Raw genomic sequence first — 26,238 nt, forward strand, 5'->3', positions numbered from 1 at the left:
GTGCATACTTCTGCTATTTAGTGATGGGCTCAGACGTGTACAACTTGTTTTTCTTCAAAGGAAGTCTTTTTGGTTCAAGGGACCTAGTGACTTCATGTGATATTGCACATGGGCATCGCCTCCATTGTTCGACTGTTTGTCCCTGCACGTAGAGTGAGACTGAAGATGTAGCATAGAGAATACAGTAAAGGACCATACAGAGGAAAAGAACAAGAATGACAGAAAAATAATAGAACCTGCAACAACCTCAGGTGACGGGGTGGAGAGTAGGAGCATCTGAATCTACAGCACTAAATGCCACAAAAAGATGCTTACAGGGTAATATTTTCCTGGCATGTGTAGCTGTAGATACACATACTGTGCATCAACTGTAAAGCAGTCCTCCTAAAAAGCGGTGGCTTCGCCAGAGGGTGTTTCAGTAGACTAGAAAAGTGTATGCGGAACAGAAAGGCCAACTCTAGCTTGCTGTATGGCCACAACATCCACACAGTAATGTTTAGTGAAGGTATGTGGGGTAGACCATGTAGCTGCTTTTCAGACATCGACTAATGGTATATTATCCAAAAAGCCATGGAATCCCCGTGTTTATGAGTGGAATGAGGTCTAGGAGGGGCAGGAAGGCTTCTCTTAAGCTTTGACATAACAAGTTTGTATGCCTTTTGTAAGGAAATGCCTCCTTGGCATGGTTACCCCCTGACTTTTTGCCTTTGCTGATGCTAAGTTTTGATTATTTGAAAGTGTGCTGAGGCCTGCTAACCAGGCCCCAGCACCAGTGTTCTTTCCCTAACCTGTACTTTTGTTTCAACAATTGGCACACCCTGGAATCCAGGTAAGTCCCTTGTAACTGGTACCCCTGGTACCAAGGGCCCTGATACCAGGGAAGGTCTCTAAGGGCTGCAGCATATCTTATGCCACCCTGGGGACCCCTCACTCAACACAGACACACTGCTTGCCAGCTTGTGTGTGCTAGTGGGGATAAAAAGACTAAGTCGACATGGCACTCCCCTCAGGGTGCCATGCCAACCTCACACTGCCTACAGGTATAGAGAAGTCACCCCTCTAGCAGGCCTTACAGCCCTAAGGCAGGGTGCACTATACCATAGGTGAGGGCATAAGTGCATGAGCACTATGCCCCTACAGTGTCTAAGCAAAACCTTAGACATTGTAAGTGAAGGGTAGCCATAAGAGTATATGGTCTGGGAGTCTGTCATGCATGAACAACACAGCACCATAATGGCTACATTGAAAACTGTGAAGTTTGGTATCAAACTTCTCAGCACAATAAATGCACACTGATGCCAGTGTACATTTTATTGTAACATACACCCCAGAGGGCACCTTAGAGGTGCCCCCTGAAACCTTAACCGACTATCCGTGTAGGCTGACTAGTTTTAGCAGCCTGCCACACACCAGACATGTTGCTGGCCACATGGGGAGAGTGCCTTTGTCACTCTGTGGCTAGTAACAAAGCCTGTACTGGGTGGAGGTGCTTCACACCTCCCCCTGCAGGAACTGTAACACCTGGCGGTGAGCCTCAAAGGCTCACCCCCTTTGTTACAGCACCCCAGGGCACTCCAGCTAGTGGAGTTGCCCGCCCCCTCCGGCCACGGCCCCACTTTTGGCGGCAAGGCCGGAGGAGATAATGAGAAAAACAAGGAGGAGTCACTGGCCAGTCAGGACAGCCCCTAAGGTGTCCTGAGCTGAGGTGACTGTAACTTTTAGAAATCCTCCATCTTGCAGTAGGAGGATTCCCCCAATATGATTAGGGATGTGCCCCCCTCCCCTCAGGGAGGAGGCACAAAGAGGGTGTAGCCACCCTCAGGGCTAGTAGCCATTGGCTACTAACCCCCCAGACCTAAACACACCCCTAAATTCAGTATTTAGGGGCTCCCCAGAACCTAGGAACTCAGATTCCTGCAACCTAAGAAGAAGAGGACTGCTGAACTGAAAACCTGCAGAGAAGACGGAGACACCAACTGCTTTGGCCCCAGCTCTACTGGCCTGTCTCCCCACTTCTAAAGACACTGCTCCAGCGACGCGTTCCCAGGGTCCAGCAACCTCTGAAGTCTCAGAGGACTACCCTACATCTAGAAGGACCAAGAAATCCCGAGGACAGCTGCTCTGTTCCAAAAAGACTCCAACTTTGCAACAAAGAAGCAACTTTGAAACAACACACATTTCCCGCCGGAAGCGTGAGACTTGGCACTCTGCACCGACGCCTCCGGCTCGACTTGTGGAGGACAATCACTTCAAGGAGGACTCCCCGGCGACTGCGAGACCGTGAGTAGCCAGAGTTGACCCCCCTGAGCCCTCACAGCGACGCCTGCAGAGGGAATCCCGAGGCTCACCCTGGCCGCGACTGCCTGCTTCAAAGACCCGACACCTGGTAAAGGCACTGCATCCGCAGCCCCCAGGACCTGAAGGATCCGACCTCCAGTGCAGGAGCGACCACCAGGTGGCCCTCTCCCTTGCCCAGGTGGTGGTTACCCCGAGGAGTCCCCCCCCCCGCATCGCTGAAGAGACCCCTTGGTCTCCCATTGAAAACCCGACGCTTGTTTGCACACTGCACCCGGCCGCCCCCGTGCCGCTGAGGGTGTACTTTCTGTGTGGCCTTGTGTCCCTCCCGGTGCCCTACAAAACCCCCCTGGTCTGCCCTCCTAAGACGCGGGTACTTACCTGCTGGCAGACTGGAACTGGGGCACCCCCTTCTCCATTGAAGCCTATGCGTTTTGGGCACCACTTTGACCTCTGCACCTGACCGGCCCTGAGCTGCTGGTGTGGTAACGTTGGGGTTGCTCTGAACCCCCAACGGTGGGCTACCTTGGACCCAAACTTGAACCCCGTAGGTGGCTTACTTACCTGCAAAAACTAACAAACACTTACCTCCCCCAGGAACTGTTGAAAATTGCACTGTCTAGTTTTAAAATAGCTATATGTCATTTATGTGAAAACTGTATATGCTATTTTGCTAATTAAAAGTTCCTAAAGTACCTACCTGAAATACCTTTCATTTAAAGTATTGCTTGTGATTCGTGAACCTGTGGTTCTTAAAATAAATTAAGAAAAGATATTTTTCTATACAAAAAAAAACCTATTGGCCTGGAATTGTCTCTGAGTGTGTGTTCCTCATTTATTGCCTGTGAGTGTACAACAAATGCTTAACACTACTCCTCTGATAAGCCTACTGCTCGACCACACTACCACAAAATAGAGCATTAGAATTATCTCTTTTTGCCACTATCTTACCTCTAAGGGGAACCCTTGGACTCTGTGCATACTATTCCTTAATTTGAAATAGTGCATACAGAGCCAACTTCCTACACCTTTGCTTAACTAAAATGCTACACATACTATGGACATGGCACGTCCCTTGTGAGGCTTGGAAAATGACACTAATAGTTGCTGGGTCTTACAAAATGGTTTTGTTCTATCAACATAGTACAGGAGTGCTTTTTTGACATCAGAAGTATGCAGCACACATTCTCCTACAGTTTCTGGAATACAGAAAGAATATTGGCATTTTGAGCATCTGATTAAGGACCACCTTAGGAAGGAATTTTGGATTAGTTCTGAGGACCACTCTTTCTAGATGCACCTGGAAATAAAGCCCCCCCTCTAGAGTAAAAGTGTGTATCTCATTGACTCGTCTTGAAGAAGTGATGGCCACAAGGCAGGCCACCTTCCAAGACAGCAATTGTAGTGGGCAAGATTGAAGGGGTTCCGAGGTAGGACCCATGAGCCTAGTGAGGACAATGTTTAAGTTCTAAACCAGAGCAGGGGGTGTTATGGGTGGAATAACTCTTTTTAGGCCTTGCATAAATACCTTAATAATGGGTATTCTGAATAAAAAAATCTATTGTTTGCTCTGTAGGTAGGCAGCTACGGTACCCAAGTGTAATCAGATCTAGGTATAGGCTAGGCCTGATTTTTGCAAGTGCAGAAGGTGACAAACAATGTCCTGTACTGGTGCTGCAAGAGGATTAATGTATTTTGGGAGGCAGTAATGTACAAACTTTTCCATTTGGCTACATAACAAGCCCCGGTGGTGGGTCTGCGCAACTCTATAAGAATTTCCACATCGTGGGAATTCAAAGACCAAACTCAAAGACTTCAGGAGCCATTTTGGAAGACTGAATTCCTGAGGATTACGATGCCTGAGAGTGCTGTAGTTTTGTGGGAGAAGGTCCGGCACGTTCAGGAGATTCTCATGTGGGACTATAGAGTTCTAGCATCGTGGACTACCATGGTTGGTGTTCTGGAACCCAACGGTCTGTGGAGAAGCCCCTGTAATCTTCCCCCAACTGGTGTTATGTGATCATGAGGAAGCTGTAGGGCATCACTGTTTCGAGGGGACAGTCTTCTTAGTGATGGTGCCCTCACCTCAACCTCTGCAGTTATTGCCCTCATAACTGCCTCTATAATAACCTGTCAAGGGAGACTGTTGTGTTGGTCTTGTGAAGGTAGATAAGGTTTCTGGAGGGGAGATATGTGTGCGCCGAAAGGAACCCCTGGAGGTCTGTGCTTGGAGGGCACCCATGGCCTTAGCCGTCTCTGTCTCTTCTATGCTTGATTTTCTCAAGCATCTCATCTACCTAAGGGATGCTGACCATCAAAAAGGACGTTGAGTAGGTGTTGCTGCACATCCGGCTTAAAGTCTGAAAAATGCAGCCAGGAATGGTGTTGCAGCAGGATACTAGTGTTAATGCCTTGAGCTGATGTATCTGCAGCATCCAGAGCACAGCAGATGTTGGAGATGATCTTCCCTTCTGCCACCAACTGTTGCACCTTATTATGGTACTGCTCTGGGAGGTGCTCTACCAGGTTCACCATTTAGTCTTAGTGTGCAAGGTCATACCGAACGAGCAAGCCAATTTAATTAGCAATTTGCCAATGGGATGAGGAATGCTCTGCCCCTGCATCAATTGTCTTGCTGTCTGGTCAGGAGGCGGAGTCTCACCTGTTCCCCAAATGTTGGTATGCTTTCTGGCTATATGAACAACCCCAGAGTCAGAGGGACAGCTGGCCACGGATGTATGGTGGGTCATTAGGGGAGGCTTTATACTTCCTATCCTAGGTGTGGTCACTCTCACATTGACGGTGTCCTTAAAAATCTTAGTAGGAGGCTTGAGGACACCCTAAAGCAAGTGGAGATATTGTAGGGAGAGAGAGGTGGGTGGCGGAGAGTTTGCAAAAGGAAACCCTCTTCCTCCTGCTGCACATGGAGTTCTACATTATGCAAAATGGCAGCTCTGTGGAACACCTCATGGTACGATATGACATCATCAGGAGGGGATGGCTTAGTAGGGTACAGATCTGTGTCTGTGTCCACAGGGTATTCAGCCTCATAGTTATCCCATGGGTCTGGACCCTGTAACCATCCTCATGAGGGTAGTCATATCAGTCATAAGGAAGGCTAGGATGGTCCCCACCAAATTACAGTGAAGAACCTGTAGGTGAATGATGTGGCGACAACCCTAGAGGCAACACAGGAGATAGGTGGAGGTGGAGGAGGGGGATGAGTATGAGGTAGGGCCTTTTTGGGGGCTGGAAGTTCTGGTGAGTTGACAGCCTCCTCTATAGTAAGCTTCTTCTTCTTATGAGGTGCAGAGTTCTTTGTCCTATCTGGAGGTTTTGCCAAAATCCAACCTGTGTCTGTTTGGATATGAATGTTGTTGAGCATCCAAGTGTTCCTGCAGCTGCTCGAGAATTGGGTGATCAAACTCCTCTGATGTGGCCGAGAATGCACCATTGAAGGGCAGCCTTCATGGGACTGCATCAGTTCGTCGACCCAACTGTGTTGACCTCGATTTCAGCTCCAATTGCTTAGAGTCGACAGGTCTCAACGCTGTACTTGGCCTTGGCTCTTGATGTCTTGGGGCAGGAAGTCTCAGCTCTGAAGATTTCACTCAGAGGGTGACCGACGATGTGCCTTCAGCTCCGGTGCCAATGCTGCACTCGAGGTTTGGAGTGCATCTCCGAATGCCGGAGTCGATCATGACTAGATGGCGCTGGTGCACCAGAGGCCTCATAAGCGACCTGGGACCTAGAGGCTTGCGCTTCTATGTGGTGAGTTATGGGAGCATCCTTAACCCCTGCGACCCTCTAAGAGCGCAGGCTGGCGGAGGCTCTTTGTGGTTGACATCTGCCTCAGAAACAGATGCTTCCAGGTGAAAATGCCACCTCTACTACGATGCCTATTTGGCATCTGACTCCTGTTCTCCAAAGATGTCCTCTACCTCTTGTCTTTGTGTCATGGCGGTGGAGGCAATATGACATGCGCGTCAGTTCTGAACAGGAGCTCTCACTGTGGTCTGGAGATAAATAGATTGCAGACTTTGTGGAGGTAGGATCTCAGATACTTGGCCCAACAACTAGGATAAAATCAGGATGGAGTTGTTTCGATTACAGGAACATTCTGAAGTCGAGGGGATGGGAGTCAAGGGTGTTAGTTGAACTTGGAGTCAAAGGTAAGTAACGGTGGGAAAGTGACAAGAATGCAGGACTGTTGGTAGATACCAATGAGAGGACGTGTCCAAGGGTCCGGCGAGAACATCACGAGGCATCCAATCGGAGCTGTGGAAGACATGCCTGATCCAAACAGCGGAGAGAAAAAACAATCAAACAACGGAACCTATACCACTAATAGATGGAGTCACTGAACTCGGTGACTCGAAAAGTCTTCTTTTGAAGAAAAACAAGTTGTACACGTCTGAGCCCAACACTAGATGGCGGAAGTATGCACAGCATGTGTATCTACAGCTACACATGCCACAAACATGCCTCTTCCGTCTTCCCACTGTGGGACTATTTCTATGGCTTGTTTTCATGATGAGCTCTTTCACTTCCTGCCGCAGTTGTATGAGTTCTTGCTCCCTTAATTATCTTAACTTTGGGTAGAAAGAAGGAGGGTTCTTGAGGAGTTCTATGCACCATCTGTGCTCGTTTAGTACCCAACTGTCTGAGGTGACTGACCTCCATTCCTGGATCAATCCCCCAACCCCATTTCTTCCCCCACTGGTGTTCAGTGCAGGGTTGTAGGCAAAGAAAGTCACTTGTTTACTTACCACCCCCAACCAACCTCACCCCACCCAACTGAAGGTTGGCCTCTCCCACTTGGCTTTTAGCAAAAGGGCTGTCTTACCGGGTGCATCCACACCTGGTGAGTGGGTGGGTGCACAGTCTGCTGGCTGAAACTTTGCTGTTGTTTTTGTTGAGAGACTAGTGGGAATCCCCCATTGTTTGCAGATTTCTTAGTAAGCATTCCTTCTCTCTTGAAGGATCCCCGAACTCCAATGCACCAACTGCCTTTGGGATTTTATTGTCTTTTTTTAATTTGTTGTAGTGACTCGTCCACAGCCGGTCTGAAGAGGGGTTCTCCTGTGAAGAGCATGTTAATTACTGATGCCTACACCTCCAACTTGAATCATGAGACCCTTAGTCAGGGATGCCTCCTGTGTATTGTGCTTGTGCACATCGGCTTACTGGCCATGTCTGCTGTGTCCACTGCATACTTGAGGCAGGAATTTGCAATGTTCCTGCCTCATTGGATGACTGTCTTGGCTCTTTTCGCCCCACTGCTGTTGGCCACAGTAGTTGAAGAGGGCGTTGGGAGTTGGCAATTCCTCATTGTGTAGCCACTTCTCTTGCTTTCTTCCTGCCCAACAGGTCTATCCTCTTGCTATCCTTCTTTGGTGGCAGTCCGATGACTTTGGTGCATTGTTCTTTTTCCTGGTTGTAGCTATAATTACCGAATCTACAGGCACATTCTCCTTGAAGTATAGAGGGTCCTGTGTCAGATGTTTATACTTCTTCTCCACTTAGGGGGTTATAACAATTGCTGTGGCTGGCTTTGAAAGGCTTCTTTATCTTGTTCCAGGATGCTGGGTAGCAGAGTAGATACAGGTTTGCCTTCTGTGATGGCATTAGCTTTTAGAGGCGGAAACATGAGGCCTCATTCTCCAGTTGGACCCCATATGTGTTTGCTGCCCTCTTAATAAGTGAGGGGTTGTTGTTGACACTCTCCTCAGTGGATTCAGTATTAAGACCCTGCCACATGTCGTCAAGTTTGCCCTGACCTTTGGGTACAGTGAATTCGTTTTCACCTTAATTGAAGGGCTGCTCCTGCTCCGCTTCAGATGGCTCTGGAGTGAAGGGTGCCTCAATGTCTGGTGATTAACTCTGCATCCTGCTGCTCAAAGTATTTAGGTGGAATGAGAAACACCTTTAAGGAGTCATTGAACTCCTTTCTAACAGTGCCTCCATTTCGGCTTCGAGCCAGCATTTCTTCCAAAAAGAATCTGAAGATGGTGACCACGCACAGAAACTTTCTGGGCACGCATCTGATGTCACATAAGGTTGGACTTACCACCACATGGTGGTCGATACAGCCTACCTGCATGATGACTACCTATCTACATGGAGCTCATCACCGTCATCCTCAACCAAGCATACACCCCCTTCCATATATATGCAGATGACACCCAGCTCTACAAGGAAATCTCCTTACTAGATGACGTACACTGCCTAAATGCCATCCTAAAAGAAGTACAACTATGGCTATCCCACAACCACCTAAAACTCAACCAAAATAAGACAGAAATTCTTCTCATATCAAACACAGAGCAGTCCCCACCAGATGCAAGAATGGATAAACTCCATAGATGCTCTTAAATGCAATCTTACCCTAGTTAATTCTCTCAAGTCTCTAAGAATCACACTGGAACCCAATTTGACAAAGAAAGACTACATAAAGAACAGTGTGAAGAATGGTTTCTACAGCCTGAAACTGATGAACCAAAGTAAATCCTACCTGCCACCAGATCTAAAAAATGCCACGCAAGTGCTGGTGCTGTCCAGGTTAGACTACAGGAATGCCACCCTCACAGGCAAGTAAATGCGCATCTTGCACCCCTGAGACTAACTCACAATGCAGCAGCCAGAATGGTCACAAGAATCAAAAAAATGACCACATCTCCCCTGAAAGAACTGAAGTGGCTTCCAAACAGTGCTTGCTGTAGATTCAGAACTGCTTGTCTAACTCACAAAGCCCTTCCCACTGGGAAACCAGCATACCTCCCCTCTAAATTCAAAAAGGCATGGCAGACAAGAAACCTGAGATGCTCAAACACCCTACAGCCCACAAACAAAAAACCCAGAGCATTATTTTGCGAGCAATGCCCCAAAAATCTGGAACTCGATTCCAGCACACATCAGTACAAACCCTTCTTTCTTATCTTCAAGAGACACCTAAAGGATCTCCTCCTCAACCAACATCAAGGAGCTCCTCTTCAACCAACATCTCAACCAGACCTATTCATATTACACACAACAGCATACAGTGAGACCACTGAGGTAGTAATTGTAACTTTGGAAGATTCATATTATAAATCTAGCAAGAAATGTATGATCAGTGTTCCAATGACAACCTATGGCCTTCTTTGATCCCAGAAGGAACGAGGAAGACAGTAGAATCCTATGTCTATTTTCTCACGTAGCCCATCTCCACCCCAATTCTACAACTGGCTCTCCTGTTCTAGTATATGTGGTCACTGATGGGGAAGGTTAGAGATGGAAAAGAACATTGCTTCCACTTGATTTTTCACACAAGTTTAGTGCTAAATCTGAGAGATCCAAGCACAGGAATGTATAAAAAATCCTATAACAGAGAAGTGGTTATTCCATTAACCCAATTAGCCCAAACGCATCACTCAGCAGATCCATCACAAAACACATTTGCAAACACACATGCAATTATAGTTTGACATGAATGTCAAAAGCATGAGAAATACACCTTTAACTGCTAAGAGCAGTCTGAAGCTAAATAAATGGCAGAAAAACGCAAAACATATGCTAACACAAAACCATAAAACTTGCAAAAAGGAACTGTACAAATCTGCCAATAGAGTTAGATTTGTGAACCCAGTTCCGAACATCAACACTAAAATTGTGGTGAATATCTGACAGTTTCTGATTGGATGCCTTATCTGTAAAGCATGAGACCCTAAACTCCAGTTTCCTTTAACTTTATTGTGGTCTTGTAGCTCAGTGAGGGCGCTATCTTGGCATGCAGTAATGATCATAGTCAACATAACCAACAGGGCCACACTTTAATGTTCTTAGAACAGGAATTCCTTCCATAGGAAGGAGCACATTAGATATTTGCAGACATGTGAAAAACAGATTCCCCCTTAAAAGTAAGCAGATCACTGTTAAAAACAGACATTCGACTTACAATTAAAAGGTTTCCTAGACATGCACACTAATTTGATTCCTTAAATTTTATGGTACATTGTCACACTCGTTTTTTTGACTGAATTCTTGAGGTTGAGGTTTCAAAAGAGGCACTTGGTGATATGGCAGCTCCTTCTCTACTTTATTTGTGAGTCAGTATGGAAAGCCAAAGCTCACGGATCTGCTTTTACTTTTCTTCTGGCGTCTCTGTGTCTCTTTCTGCATGCCTGAGGGAAAACAAAAATGTAGAGGCTTTAAACAAACATATTCAGTGTCTTCAAAGTGATCTTGAAACACATCAGATACCCTGCATAAACTAGCACCAAATGAATGAACTAGCACCATTCTGCACTGCTTACTACTTGTGCAGCCCTAGAAAGGCAAAGATGTATGGAAATGGAGGATTGAACATCTTTCGGGGCGACATCTTATCCACGACCTCCATTTATTTATTTTCCTTTGTCCATTGCTTGCACAAAACCAGAAAGGATGTGTTAGGATAAGCCGGAGTCAAAGTGCTAAGAATGGAAGTGAGAAACATCTAAAGTGTGATTGCCTGTATCATGCAGGTATACTTCAACGGAATCAATTTTAAGAGACTGCAGAATAGGCATACCTACCCAAGTGACAAACGGCATTTACATATCTAACAGCTAGACTAGCTGAAGAATACATTCTCTTTCTGAATGCATAAAGTCTCCTAGATTCCCTATTGGGGGGATTGGAGGAAAGGAATTCGGACTGAAATTACTTATTTAAGTTTGAACAATCACGCACTTTGGTAATAATAGCTCAAACAAACCTTTCCCTGTTAGAAGAAGATCAGTCAGTATATTTGTTTTCATCTCAATAGTGGACAATTTAAATTTTAGTGTCTCAGCTACCTTCCAAACTACCCCTGCAAACGAAGCACTTTCCTCCGTTGGTGGCCCGAATGGAGAGATGAGCTCTGTTTCAGGGTATGTGTCTAGGCTGCTTGCATTTTCCAGGTCTAGGAATAATTCATCAAGAGATGAGAGTAGAACAACTGAAGACCTCTGAGGCTCCGTAGAGCCAGAAGGTACGCAAGAGAGAGCCAGAATAGTGTTACAAATCTGCAGTCGGGCCTCATTAAAGGTAGCCATTTGCTGCGGGGTTGATGACGGCCGGGGAAAAAAAGGGCTGGGACCACTTGCAGGATCTTTTCACAGTCAGGAGACATTGGGGAGTGCAATCTTTATCATGACCACCTTGCACTTTCGTGCTAGACTTTGAGTGGTGGGAGGTTTTCAAGTCCCACTTGGCCTTCTTTTGCTCAGAAGTTGACTTTGAATTGCCAGAAAACTCCTAGTGGGAAGTGTACTTATTTCAGGAGGAGCCTCGAGACCAGGACCATGAATCTGGAGCAGAAGCTGGAATGGTAGTAGCATCTATGATTCCACTGTGACTTCTTCTTATATACAGCGACATACAGATTAGTTTCCATTCCCAAATCCCCTTATGGTTCATTAGGGCACACTTCTTGCATGCTTTCTAGTAATGGCCTGCGCCAAAGCAGCAGAGGCAAACTTTTTGCAGGTTTGTGACAAACATCTGCTTCCTGCAATCTCAGCATGACAGCCATGTTGTCAGTGGGGACATTGTTCCATAGCACAATGGAAAAGTTGTTTAAGTCACTGAAAAACCAACAAAGTTGGGAGCAGAGCTTTGTATCTGCTCCGAAGGATGTGGAAAAAAACAGACATAAGCACAGGGGTGGCACATATATGCAACCCTGCTTTGCCACTTCCAGGGCACCATGGAATCACTGCAGGCCTTATGGCACTATATAGCAGTGGGTATGAGCTGTGCTGGAAGATACAGTCTGGACCCTTGAAGGATATTCTAATGGTAAGGAATATGCAGTTAGAAGTACTCATCAGAATAAACGAAAATTTGTGAACTTGTATTATGGTACACTCTACAAACTGAAAAATGATAGCAGCAGATAACTGCTCTAATATTATCATACTCAATGAATTATTATCAGTTTATCAACCACAGAAGAAAAAGAATAGGTAGATCTGCTGCAGTTCTAGCCTGTAAATTCAAGCTGCACATATCTATGCAGTGGACACATTAATCCACAAGGATGTAAGACCGGCTTTGTGACACGTGTTCTTGCGTCTCATAATTAATTTACTTATGTGCATGTCTTTCACATTTTATTACTCATGCATTCTTTTTACTACATTTAATCTCAAAATACTGGTAAGGTGGTTATACTTTTCTTTTTATAGTTTCCTTCCCAAATATGTTCTGCACGTAACGCTGTTTCATTTCTTTATTTTTTTTAAACCCCCCTAGCAAAAAGTGACACTCCAGCCAACTGTACCTGTTTTTTAACAGGTTTTCTACTGTCAAATATAGTAAACATAAAGAATTCGAATCAAAGATAAAATAAAAACCAAGAAGTGTCACTTTAGCCCAGGTTCTTCTTGCTGTGCAACCAGGTTACCATTTAATTTATGGGACTAAAACTAAGAGCAGGGTGAATAATCAGCTGTACAAACTCAAATGTGAAAACACACGCCGAGTAAGGATTATGTTACTTATTCTGTACGCATCTGTTCGTGGCATGTAGTACTGTAGATTCACATGCTCTGCATACTTCTGACATCTAGTGTTGGGTCCAGATGTGTACAAGTTGTTTTTCTTGGAAGAAGTCGTCAGAGTGAAGAGGTAAAGAGACCCCTCCTTTCGGTGACACTCTGCATGGGCATCAACTCCATTATTAGATTGTGTTCCCGCAGTCGGGTGAGAATGGAGTGTGAATATAGTGTTAGTAAGAGATCTCCATGCATGTGAAGTGCAATAAAAATATTGCAACAGCCACAGATGTCTGGGGAGGTGGGTCGGAGCATGTGAATCTACAGCACTACATGCCAAGAACAGATGCTTATGGGGTAAGTAACATAATCCATTGAATGGCATGTGTGGCTGTAGATACAAATGCTCTGCATAGGCTGTAAAGCAGTGCTGTCCCAAAAGTGGTGGCTAACCCTTGGGTGTTGCAGTTGTCTGAAAAAGAGTATGAAGTACAACTTGTCCAACATTTGCCTGTTGCCATGCAAAGACATCCACAGAATAATGTTTGGTAAATGTGTGTGGATTTGACCATGTGGCTGCTTTGCAGATGTCAACGATTGGTATGTTTCCCAAAAAAGCCATAGATACACCTATTTGATGAGTTGAGTGTGTTCTAGGAGGTATAGGCAGAGATCTTTTAGCTTTAGAATAGCATGTTTTGATACATTTGATTATCTATCTTGAAATACCTACTTTAGATACTGCGTTCCCTCTATGTGGAGATGAAAAAGCCACAAAAAGTTGTTTAGTTCTATCAATGTAGTACATTAATGCTCTTTTAACATCTAAGGTGTGCAGAGCTCTTTCACCAACTGAATCAGGTTGAGGAAAGAAGACTGGTAGCTCAACCGATTGGTTCAGGTGATAAGCGGAAACCACTTTTGGAAGAAACTTTGGGTTGGTACGAAGTACTAACCTATCCTTATGTACCTGTAAAAAAGGTTCTTCAAAGGTTAATGCCTGAAGCTCACTCACAAGTGTTAGTGAAGTGATTGCCACCATAAATGCTACTTTCCAGGAAAGAAACTGGATTGGACATTTATATAAAGGTTCAAATGGAGGTCCCATAAGTCTGGTAAGCACAATATTAAGATTCCATGTCGGTGTTGGAGTGGGTGGAATCACTCTTTTAAAACATTCTATAAATGCTTTAATAACTGGGATTTTGAATAATGTTAAGTGTTGCCTATTTTGTAGATAAGCTGCTATTGCTGCCAAATGCGGCCGTACAAAGTATATGCTAGGCCACAAGTTTGCAAAGAGAAAACAATACATTGAATAGTTACATCAAACGGATCAATTTGGTTGGTTTGACAATAAATAACAAACCTTTTCCATTTAGCGGCGTAGCATGCTCTAGTGATTTGCGTGCTTCGTTACGAATGGTCACGCATTCAGGAGGTAAGCGTAAATATCCCAACTCTATGACCTCAGGAGCCAAATTGCAAGGTTGAATTATTGGGGATTTGAGTGTCTGATTTCTCAATGGTTCTGAGTGAGAAGGTCCGGGCATAGGGGGAGCTTCTCATGTAGGACTACTAAAAGTTCGAGCAGTGTGTGAACCATGGTTAATGTGCTCAAGTGGGAGCACCCAGAATGAGGGTGAGATAGGATTGTCTGAGCTTCCTCACCACAAAGGGAAAAAGAGGGAAAGGAAAAGCGTAAGCATACATCCCTGACCGTCTCATCCATAGAGCATTGCCCTTGGAGAGGGGGTATGGGAGCCTAGAGGCGAAGTTTGTGCTTTTGGAGTTGTTTGCTGTTGCGAACAGATCTATGTGTGGAAATCCACACTGATGGAAGTATTTTTGTAGGAGTTGAGAGTGGAGTTCCCACTCATGAACATGTTGCTGCATCCTGCTGAGCAGGTTGGCACGATCGATGTCCGTCCCTAGGAAGTGTTCTGCTAACAGCTGAATGCAGTGTTGAATTTCCCAATGCCAGATTGTCTGAGCTGGTCAAGACAACTGTAGAGTGTGTCCCCCATCCCTATTTTTGTAAATAAAACATGGCTGTTGTATTGTCCACCCAGACTATAACAGTCTTGTTTTGAAGGTGAACTAGAAAAGCTTTGAGTGCTAGGTGAACTGCCTGAAGTTCCAAGTTCCAAGTAATTTATGTGCAGAGATTGATGTTTGGTGTCCCACATCCCTTGTGTTGAGAGATTGAGGAGATGAACACCCGAACCTGTAAGGGAGGCATCTGTTGTGAGAATGAGCAGGGTCTAGAAACGGCCACCCTTTTGTCAGATTTTGTGTTTTCTACCATTGCACAGAAGAGTGAGTGAGGCTGTCTACAAACACTAGATCGTGTAACTGACTCTGTGCTTGAGACCATTGACTCACCAGACACTCCTGCAGCGGATGCATGTGTAGTCTTACATATGGGACTATTGTAATACAAGATGCCATCATCCCTAGAATTTTTTGGATTGTTCGTACTGTAACATGTTGATTGGGGAATAGTTGATTTAATAGAGTTGTTATATTCTGAATTCTGATTGCATTGGAGTAGGCTAATCCTAAGTGTGTTAAGAACAGCTCCTAAGTCTGGCTGTATTTGAGACAGTTGTAGGTATGATTTTTGTATGCTGATGGTAAACCCTAACTGGTGTAGGAGATTAATTGTTGTCTATGTGTGCTGCAGACATTGCTGAAGGGAACTGGATTTGATAAGCCAGTCACCAAGATATGGGAAGACGTGAATGCTTGGTCTGCGTAGATGCGCTGTAACTACTACGAGGTATTTTGTGAATACACAAGGTGCAGTTTTTACTCCGAGTGGGAGAACTTTGAACTGGTAATGTCTGCCTTGTATGACAAATCTGAGATATTTTCTGTGTGCTGGATGTATTGGGTTGTGGAAATATGCATCCTTTAGATCTAGGGCACACATGAAGTTTCCTTGTTGTAATAATGGTATTACATCTTGTAGAGGGACCATATGAAAATGCTCGGATAGGATGCATTGATTCAGTGGTCTGAGATCCAGAACTGGACGAATGGACCCATCTTTTTTGGGGATGAAAAAATACAGAGAATAAACTCCTTTTCCCTTTTGATGATTGGGAGCTAACTCTATTGCTCCTTTGTGAAGGAGAGCCCGTACCTCTTGATTTAACAATTGGAGATGTTCTAGAGAGACTTTGTGCTTTTTTGGTGGTATATCTTGAGGTGTGGTTATGAGTTCTAGGCAATAACCATGCTGGATAATGTCCAACACCCACTGGTCTGTTATATTTTGCCAGCCGGGGAACAATTGCTGTAGACATCCCCAAACAGGTGTTGTGTGATTGGAAGGAATGAGGAGAATCACTGTTTTGAGGTGGAAGGGGTGGTACAACTGGAGGCACCTTTTCCTCTACCTTTGGAATTGTTCCCCCTATATGATCCTCTATAAAAAAAACTCTTCAAGACGATGGTGAATGCTGCTGTCCGAAAGACATACAGGATTCTGATGCTGCTTGTCTATGACTTTGTTTCAAAGTTGTTTTACGAAAGGAGCCTCGTTAGCATCTTTTTACATTTTTGCTGGCGCTTGGTCTACTTGTGGACCAGTAAGATGTTCCTGATAAAAAGGGGGGAATTTAACAGCGTTTGTTGAACTTCAGGTTTAAAACCAGATGTACGGAGCCATGGATGACGGCGTAATAATACACTTGTGTTTATTCCCCTGACAGCTGTATCTGCAGCATCAAGAGTAGATTTAATACAAATGTTGGACATCAACTTGCCCTCCTGTACAAGTTGTTGTCTCTTCTTTTTAAATTCTTCTGGGAGTTGTTGAATAAGATCTTACATCTTATACCAGTGTGCTCTGTCATATCTTGCCAATAGTGCTTGTGTGTTGGCAATCCTCCAGTAGCTAGCTGCTTGAACCCCCACCCTTTTGCCTTAAGTGTCAATGAGCTTTGACTCCTTGTCTGGAGGAGGTGCGTCCCCAGAAGTTTGAGAATGAACCCTTCTACAAGCATTGCAGACTACTAAGAAATCTAGACACATCTGTTCCTTAATATAAGCAGGATCTGATGGGGCTGGTTTATATATTTTTTGTCAACCCTGGGTGTAATTATTCAAACACGAACAGGGTCTTTAAAAATTTCATCCACATGCCACGTCATCCTCTACATGGGCAGATATTGAGATGCCCTAGTTGTGGAAGGGTTTCAAATACAAAATCAACTTCTATATGGTCCTTATGCAATGTGACCTGATGGTATGCAGCCGCCTAGCTACCAGCTCATTAAAAGATATAGGGGGTCATTTTGACCCCGGCGGGCGGCGGTTGCTGCCCGCCAGGCGGGAACCGCCATTCGGCCGCCCCGCGGTCAAAAGACCGCTGGGGCCATTCTAACTTTCCCGCTGGGCCGGGAACACAGAAGCCGGCTCCGAATGGAGCCGGCGGTGTTGCAGGTGTGCGACGGGTGCAGTTGCACCTGTCGCGCTTTTCACTGTCTGCATAGCAGACAGTCAAAAGCAGGCTGGGGCCCTGTTAGGGGGCCCCTGCACTGCCCATGCCAGGACACCCGTTCCTGCCATCCTGTTCCTGGTGGTAAAAACCGCCAGAAACAGGGTGGCGGGAAGGGGATCAGAATCCCCATGGCGGCGCTGCTTGCAGCGCCGCCATGGCGGATTTGGTCAACCGGGGGAAATCCGGCGGGAAACCGCCAGACAGAATGGCCCAGGAAGCACCGCCAGCCTGTTGGCGGTGCTTCCGTTGTCCCCGGCCCTGGAGGGCCACAGTGTCATCTGATGGAAAAGGTTTTGCCGGATATAAATCAGGATCTGTGTCCCCTGGTGTGTCAATATCAAATGTGTCCCAAGGATCTAATAGTGGCTGTTGTGTGTCATCATCCCTCCCCCTGATCTTCTACAAAGGAGTGTGGCGACCCTAATGGAGTTTGTGTGTATTAAATCTTCTGCCTCCGAGTGTGAATGATGTTGTGGTGGAGGATTGGGTGATAAAGGTGGAGGTATTGGATTGGTGGCAATGTCCTTTTTCTTCTGTGAAAGTGGTTGGACATCAGTAGCCTCCTCGAATGAAGTCTGTGCTTAAGATGTGAAGATTTTGCAACGATCCAACCAGTATTTGGTTGAATATTTATAGTCTTTTGTTTCAGATCAAGCTTCTCTGCCATCATCTGTAAAATAGGCTCTGGTGCAGAAACAGATGGTTATGATTCAAATGGCAAAATTTTCAGTGCCAACGAATGTCTTTGTTTCTGTGCTGAAAAGCTAGATGCCGATGTTGTTGGGACTGAAGACAGCCTAGGCTGGGTCGGTGTCGAAACCTCTGAGGCCACTTTATGAGAGGAGTCTTTAGCCTTAGCCTTCGGCTCAGAGCTTGAAGGCGGGGCATCCTCGGCAATCATTAAGTGCTGACCAAGGGCCGGCTGGCAGTGGTAGTCTCTCTTGAAGTGGAATACTTCCTTAGTACATGGGCCATTGTACTCACTGTGTGCTGCGCCGATGGATCCTGTTGTGTCTGCACGCTCTCTTCAGCCTCCAGCTCAGATTCCGAAAAGGATAAGGCTTCCTCTCCTGCTACAGTAGCCTCTTGGAACTCTTCTTGTGGCTCGATGTCCTGGAGACTGAAGATATCCGGTGTCTTCTTGAGGTCTTTTTGCTGCATTTCTTTTCAACGTGCCAGGCGATCTTGTAGAGTCTTCTTCGGTCAAAACGATTGACGGGCCTCACAGTCCTCTTCATTGTGATCCTGTGATTTACAAAGGTTACACACCTAGTGGATGTCTGCATGGGGGTTTTGGCATGACACCTAGGGCAAAAACGAAAAGGTGTCTGTTCCATCAGCAGCGCATTTCAGTTAGATACCGAAGTGTAGAAAAAACAGAGGCCCGATCGGGCAAGGCTCAAAGACCAGGGGTGGAGTACGTCAACGGGACAAAGTGAGTTTTGCATCCCAATTTCACACGCTATGAATGAAACACAATTGTAAACAATACAGATGAATATAGAAATCAAAGTTATTCTGAAGGGGACCCGAAGCAGTCTCAAATCGGTGCACTTAAGAACACGTCCAAGCCCGACGGCGGAACGAAAACAATCTAATAATGGAGTCGATGCCCATGCACAGTATCACCAAAAGGAGAGGTCACTTTACCTCGTGATTCTGACAGCTTCTTCAAAGAAAAACAACTTGTACACATCCGGACCCAACACTAGATGGCAGAAGTATGCAGAACATGTGTATTTATAGCCACACATGCCATTAAACTGTTTTTCATCTCAACAATAATGCATCATGATCCACAAAAGGACAACATGGCAAGCCTTCACTTTATAAGATATTTGCTTTTGAGGAAAAAGTATGCCTATCTCAAATATCTTACTTGGGAGTGTGCATCCATCTAAGACAAGAGGATGATTAAGGGTCTTCATGTACGAAAATGTATAAATGTCTGTAAACAGTTATTCATAGCCACACACAGTGACGGTGCCCAGTGGTCCTCATGGAGCGAGATCAGAGTAAATTTTGTGTTGTTTACATTCTGTCACCACACGATCGCCAGCTAACATTTTTGATGTTCTCTGATTTTAGAACCTGCACGTTTCCTGGCATGTTTATGTGTTGCTCTAGTCTGTTTATTGTTTCTTACAAACTATTCTAATCTGAATTAAACCTTATCTTTGTAATACCTGAATAATATAATACAACAGAACAAAAATACATTAAGGACTACATAACTCAAGAAGGTAATTTCCTGGAACAAACCGGAGAAGATTAAACGGCAAACAAATGTGCTCATTTTGAAGCTGAAGGAAGAGAATGGGTGGACGGTGCTCTTAGTTAAGCAGGAATTTCAAAGCCTGACATTACATTCATGGTTATAAATTTAAGTGCATGTTTCAGGCACACAATGCCAACAGGAAAGGAGATGTATGGCAAAATCACTGCCTATATGCCTTGATATTTTGAAGACTATGAAGAAACTGAACATAGGATTTTTAAAAAAACGTTTTATTAGGCTTTGGAATGCTTTTAATTACACTGAGTATTTTCAGTAAATCTGTGCTACTCTCTGATGAGGAATTAACGAAAATTTGATTATGCCCACTTGTATAATTAAGAGCAATATGGGAGAAAAAATCCTACCACAGCAGCACGTTTCTACCGTTTATGTTCTGTTGCATTTAGAGCTATTTCTTAATGCAAAATGCATCCACAAGCCCATTTTGGATGCACCGGTGCATCTTGCGCTTAGAAACTAGCTCTAAATGCAGGAGTAAGTTGGAGGAAAATTCTGCATTTAGCGGGCCCAAGCGGCTGCTCACAGTCACTATTTGTGTTCTCTTGCATTTACTGCTATTTGTTTTAGAGCAAAATACATACTCGGATGCAGGGTGGCATGTAGGAAAATAGAGCTAAATGCAGAAATACTCATTTTGCGTAGTTCTGCGGGCATTCTGTGATTCTTTTAGAGCAGTACTAATTTGAGAGTTATGTGCAGAACAATCTACCCCAAGGTCACATGAAAGACTGAAAGCTTCTCCTACTGTACAGGTTTTAGGAGAACACATTACCACTTACAAATCATAATATTCACTTAACTATCCTTTTTGAGGTTACTGTTTCAGTCACTTATGGATTATGACATTGGAAATTGCATTAAACAAGCTCGGGCAAAGCCAATCAGTCTAGCTTTGACAAAGCAGGGTGCAGGAAGTGAGGTGTGATGGAGAGGCAAGATGTTTGGGTGGGGGTAATAGCGAAGACACATTTTGGGAAAGACCAGTAGAGCAAGGTGTGTTATACAAAGGAAGCCGTAGAATCATACATCAGGGAGAGTCACCAAGTGGGATCACAAAAGGGAAAAAGGGAGAGTCGGAGGAGGCAACAAGAGTGAGACGTAGTTGGGGTCAGCGAGTAGCAGACACACAGGGATGAGTGGGAGGGAGCAACAGACGTGCTTTCACAAAGTGCTGAAAGTCAAAGGCAAAGAAACATGCAAAAGGAAAACAGTGCCCTGAAGTCAGCAGTGGAAGTATACACTCATTGTTTGAAAAACACATGGTGAAACCAAAATAGCCCAGATGCAGGTCAAGCAAAAGATCAGGGGACTAAAGCCATCAAATCAAGAGCATGGAACGGAAACAGTCAACAATGCCAGCAAATCATAAGTAAGGGTCAGACCCAAAGCCCACTCAACAAATATTCTAAAATACTATGATCATCCACCCAGCACACATGAAAAAAATGTTTCTATGACACTGATACTGGACAGAAATGTACATTACCCTCCGCCAATATGACAATCAGAAAGTGATTAAGTGTACCTGCAAATAAGTGTTTTAGTACCTGGGGCACATAGGCGGTGCTCTCAATGTTAGGAGAGTTACATTATACTCTAACTATGCATCAATGCCTTTTCTTGGGGTTCCAATGCAGTCAGTGATTACAGGGCCATAACTGTGGTCGTTTACCAATGTTGGGCTGTGGCAATAAATACTCATGTACTCATACTATATGACTAGGTACTTTCCTTTCACAACTGACTCGGGCAGTAGTGAGGTAGAGCAGCCAAGGTGGTACTTAAGAGGGTGGGATGAGGTTAAACTCTCAGAATGCAGTTTACTCTGTACTAATAGCTAATGTTGAGTGAGGCTCTCTACACTGAAAAAGAAAAGAACTTTAACACAGGTTCACACCAACTACCACACACTGCAAGAGAACATCAAGTAAACACCAGAAGTCTGTAGCACTTTCCTAGCCAAAGATATGGCTCCAAATAGTGTTATAGCTCATAAATGCACAGCACTATAAAGAAAGTGATACTTATATTGTAAGCCTCTGTTCATGGCATGTAGTGCTGAAGATTCACAAGCTGTGTATACTCTGGCCATCTAGTGTTGGGCCTGGATGTGTGCAAGTTGATTTTCTTCGAAGAAATAGTCTTGAGTAATGAGGAACAATGACTTCTATTGTTGGTAATGCACATCAGCTCCATAGTTAGTTTCTTTTCTACACAGTGGGTGAGACTGGAAAATGGAGCATAGAGCTACAGAAGAGAGATGACCAGACAAAGAAAAATAAATAATATAGGACGTCCGCAACACCAAAAGGATTCCGGGGAGGAGGGTGGTCACATTTGAATCTCCAGCAGTACATGCCACAAATAGATGCAAGAAGGTAAGTGCCATTTTCCATCTGAGGCACATGTGGCTGTAGATACACATTCTGTGCATAGACTTCAAGCAGTCTTCCCCCAAGCTGTGGCTAGCCTGAGGATGTTGCAGAGGACTGAAAAAGTGTACAGAGTATAGCCTACCCAACATTAGCTTGTTGGTGTTTTAATACAACCACATAACATTGTTTAGTAAAGTTGGATGTTACAGACCAGCTAGCTGCTTCGCAGATATCCGTTATAGGAATGTTTCCCAAGAAGGCCATAGAGGCACCCTTATTATGGGTAGAGTGGGCTCCAGGCAGGATAAGTAAAGGTCTCTTGGCTTTTGCTTAGCATATCTGAATACAGTTAATAATCCACCTGGATATGCCTGATTTGAGAAGAGCCCTCCCCTTATGTGGGTTTGAGAAGGTAAGAAAAAGTTGTTGAGTTTTGCAAAAAGGTTTTGTTCTATCCATATAGTACGTAAGAGCTTGCTTCACATCCAGAGTATGGCAAGGCCTTTTTGCAACTGGATCGGATAGGAGAAAGAAAACTGGTAGCTCAATGGATTGGTTAAAGTAGAAGAAACTACCTTATGAAGGAACCTTGGATTAGTGTGAACAACCATATCATAGTGAACCTGAAAGAAAGGTTCTTCCAACGTTCAAGCTTGAAGCTCAAAAAGCTCAGGCCCATGCCTCAAACAGATGGCCAGAAAATGAAATAATGCAGATCAGACAGAAAGAGGTAAGTGGGTGTGCTTGGTTTACTCTGACGGGAGAACTTTGCTTCTCCTGCACCCACAGAAAAAATACTGTTAATAGACAAGACTTACATCATATACAAGATTCTCAAAGCCACAAAAGTATATATAGATGCACATTAATGTTAAGGATTAGACTCTAGCACTACAGCTGAGTACAAGCATAGACCTCAACAGCTATCAGAAACACTCCCATGTTACACAAGGTATTTTAATTATGTGTGTGAGATCTGGAAATCTGAACCAGACACAGCTTTTTCTCCAAAGACACAAAACTCCCTGTGCTTCAAGGGGCACTTTGAAAGGAGAATCAAATATCATTTTGGCAGAACTGCACTCTTTATTATATGCACCCACATCGCTAAAAGTGGCCTGAAAAGTTAGAACAGCAAATGCTACTTTATTTTATGTTTAAAGGAGAATCTGAAAAATACTTTAATTAAAAGAATGATCTCCAGTGTATCATAAAACGTTAGGCCCACTTGTCAAATATTTTTTATTGACTGACTATGCATTTCAAGTTTAAATATGCTGGTGAGTCAAATGCAAAATGTTTAACGTTTGCTGTTTTGATAAGAGAACGCTTTCATGAAGATAACACAAATCCCAAACTCCCTCAAAGATGTCACCCAATAGCAATACAGTTCACTAATGTTGGGATCAAGTTGTCATCCTGGCAAATGGTGTCTCTATGGCAAAAATGGGCAGCATTTCCTGAAAAGTGGTTCACAAACTCTGTATCTGTCTTGTAGTGACAATCATTCATGTACAGTCTTATCCCACTCCAAAACAAAGGTTATCTTCTTGTGGATCAAACCTGGATTATGTTTTATCAAAAGCTATGCATTTAATGGCAATACACCTGCCAGCACCTTAGATTATTGTGGTTTTTGATCAGTTTCATGTCAGTTTGCACCCAGCCCATTTTGTTATTTTACTCCTTTCTTGGTTCCCATTGGTCTTCTTTCTCACTAGTACAATCTGGCTGCTTCTTACTCTCTGGAAGAATATAGTCTCTGGACAGATCTGGACTGCTGGGCTCAGCCATTCCAGTCATTTAGTAAGTACTTACATCTTACTCACCAGTACTATTCTTATGTGTGCTAAAGCTTCAAGGCACATGTATATATATTGTTCCTTGTTTTGCCTCCCCTATTCCTGGAACTAGTACATTTCCTAGGTTCGGGTGGTTTGGCATCACACCCTTACTGATGAGTCCCCATTCTAACAGATTCAGACACCAACCATCTGCCTGAGCTGTGCTATCTGGGGCAGTGAGGTTAGCCTAGGCACTTAAGCCGGCATACAGTTTATTTCTTCTCAATAAGGATGCACTGACTCTCTTGAAGACTTACATTTTTAAAAGGCTGTCAAAGAAAATGTAGCAATGGAGAAAGATTTTGATCTTGTGATTGTTTTGGTCCGGTTTTCATGGTTAATGAATATCAGAGATGAACCCATGAGTAAGATCTGCTTTCATGGTGAATACATCATTACCAAAGCTACATACTTACTAAAAGTGCAAGTAAAACCACTTGTGGTGTCACAGAGATCAAATCAATGTGTCCTTTTCTATTTATTTCTCATCAATGACCTTTTTTTCTCAATTCTGAGTTTTATTTCATCTACTATTACCACTACGGACTTGAGGACCTTCTGCTTTTAGGAGAGGGAGACTCTGGTCCCTCTCTTGGTCCTCCCATTCTTCCCATTTCCTCCTACTAGATGACAACGCACCTTAAAGACGAGGACTTCAAACCCTTTTGCTATCTCCACCTGTCACAGTTCGTATTGTTACTTTTTTTCACCAATTGTTAACATTGGCTCTCTAATGCTGCTTTTTTGTTCTCCACCTTTCTCTACTTCATCAAAATATGTTACAGCCCATTTCTTACAGGAAATCTTAGGTCTTTCTATTTATTTGGGCCCCCAGTGGTTTCCTCCTGGTTTGGCTGGTAGAATCTATGACTATAATGAATTGCTGGCTCAATGATACAGAGGTCACAGTACACGGCCATAAGGGTTTCCCTTTACAAAACCCCTGAAGATAGACGTGGGAGGCAGCTGCGTGAAGGGACAGCTGTAATATCAGCCCTTATCCCAGACTAATCTCCTAGAAAGAGACGTAATGGCTGAACTAAACATGTACATTCATTTCTCAGAAGATGTGACAATGACCTGCGTAACCCCTGGGGTTACCCCCATCAAGACTCATGTCCTTAACCAGCCCATACTGCACACATAAGAGTGATACCCGTTGACCAGACGGCCTTCACCAATGCTGTCCTCACATTGATTGCTAATGCACGGGGACTGCTGGGTTGGAGGCTTCAGTTGGCTGCGAATTTGTGTTCCACTGGGAGGGTCACCATGATATGAAACCCAAGAGGAGCCGCTGCTTTGCCTGGAGGCTGGCGAGGTGTGGCCCAAATATGGGGTCCTGCTGGCCACCGACCAAGGGAATGCCATTTGAGCATGTATTATTTTCACTATGCCTGGTCTCAGTATGAGGGAGGTAACTGATGACCAGCTGTTTGGTGAGTGTCCAGGGGCCTCAGGTATCATCTTCGCAGAGACGAGTAAGTTCAGAGTAGAATTGCGAAACAGGGCTCTGTTGCCCATGGCGGTACTGACGACATGGCTGGTGCAAGACTTATCAGCAGTACCGCCACAGTTATGGGCAAGTGAACCGTATGATGTGAGGCTGATCAATACCGCCAACCCAGTAAGGAGGGGCCATCCTACCTCGGGTGCGTCAGTACCCTCTCTCCAAGGAAGCTGATGAGGGTGTAACACCTCTAATCCAAGCACTAGTTGATCAGGAGGTTCTCCACCTGCAATACACCGATCTTACTGGTCAAAAAGAGTAAGGGAGGGACCTGGCACCTGGTGTAGGACCTGCGCCCTCTCAATGACATTGTGGTGCAGGTATTCCCTGTGGTGCCAGACCCCTCTATCATACCAACATACCTGCAGAAGCCCGCTATCTCTCCGTGATGGACACCAAGAACATTTTTTTTAGCATCCTGTTGCACCCTGACAGTCAGTACTTAACTGAGTTCATGTTCCGAGGGGTTCAGCTGCTATACCGTAGACTACTGCAAGGGTACTGTGAGTCTCTCAGTATCTTCAATCAAATTCTAAGAAAGGACCTCGCTAACTTCTGATGGAATAGCACCCTGATACAGTATGGAGATGACATCTTGATATGCAGTCGCTCTGAGGACCTGTCTTCAGGACACAACAGCCCTCCTGACTGTACTTGCTGAGAGAGGGTACAAAGTAGAGAAGGGGAAGATCCAGGATGTACAACAGGAGGTTAGTTATCTGTGTCAGTTGATCTCAGCAGCTGGTCGATGGATCACGTTGCAACGTGCCGATTCTATTAGGGCAATGCCGAAAAAGGGTATGGATTTTTTTTTTAGGACTATGCAACTATGTCTGGCAGTGGGACATTGACTACAGCACGCTTGTTGCCTCCTTACTCGAAGCCATAAAGAAAACGAAAGCT

General features: G+C 44.6%; 1 protein-coding gene across 1 annotated transcript in view; it reads right to left on the reverse strand.

Moving 5' to 3' along the window:
- Positions 1-10,093: 10,093 nt before the first annotated feature.
- NOL8 (nucleolar protein 8) overlaps positions 10,094-26,238 on the reverse strand; it is a 270,845-nt gene continuing 254,700 nt past the window's right edge. Inside the window, exon 17 of the mRNA XM_069206675.1 lies at positions 10,094-10,457. Within this exon, the coding sequence (XP_069062776.1) occupies positions 10,404-10,457 (54 nt within the window). The 3' untranslated portion in view covers positions 10,094-10,403. The remainder of the gene's footprint in view (positions 10,458-26,238) is intronic.

The sequence above is a fragment of the Pleurodeles waltl genome, chromosome 9 (genome assembly GCF_031143425.1).
Source record: "Pleurodeles waltl isolate 20211129_DDA chromosome 9, aPleWal1.hap1.20221129, whole genome shotgun sequence".
NCBI classification, from domain to species: Eukaryota; Metazoa; Chordata; class Amphibia; order Caudata; family Salamandridae; genus Pleurodeles; species Pleurodeles waltl.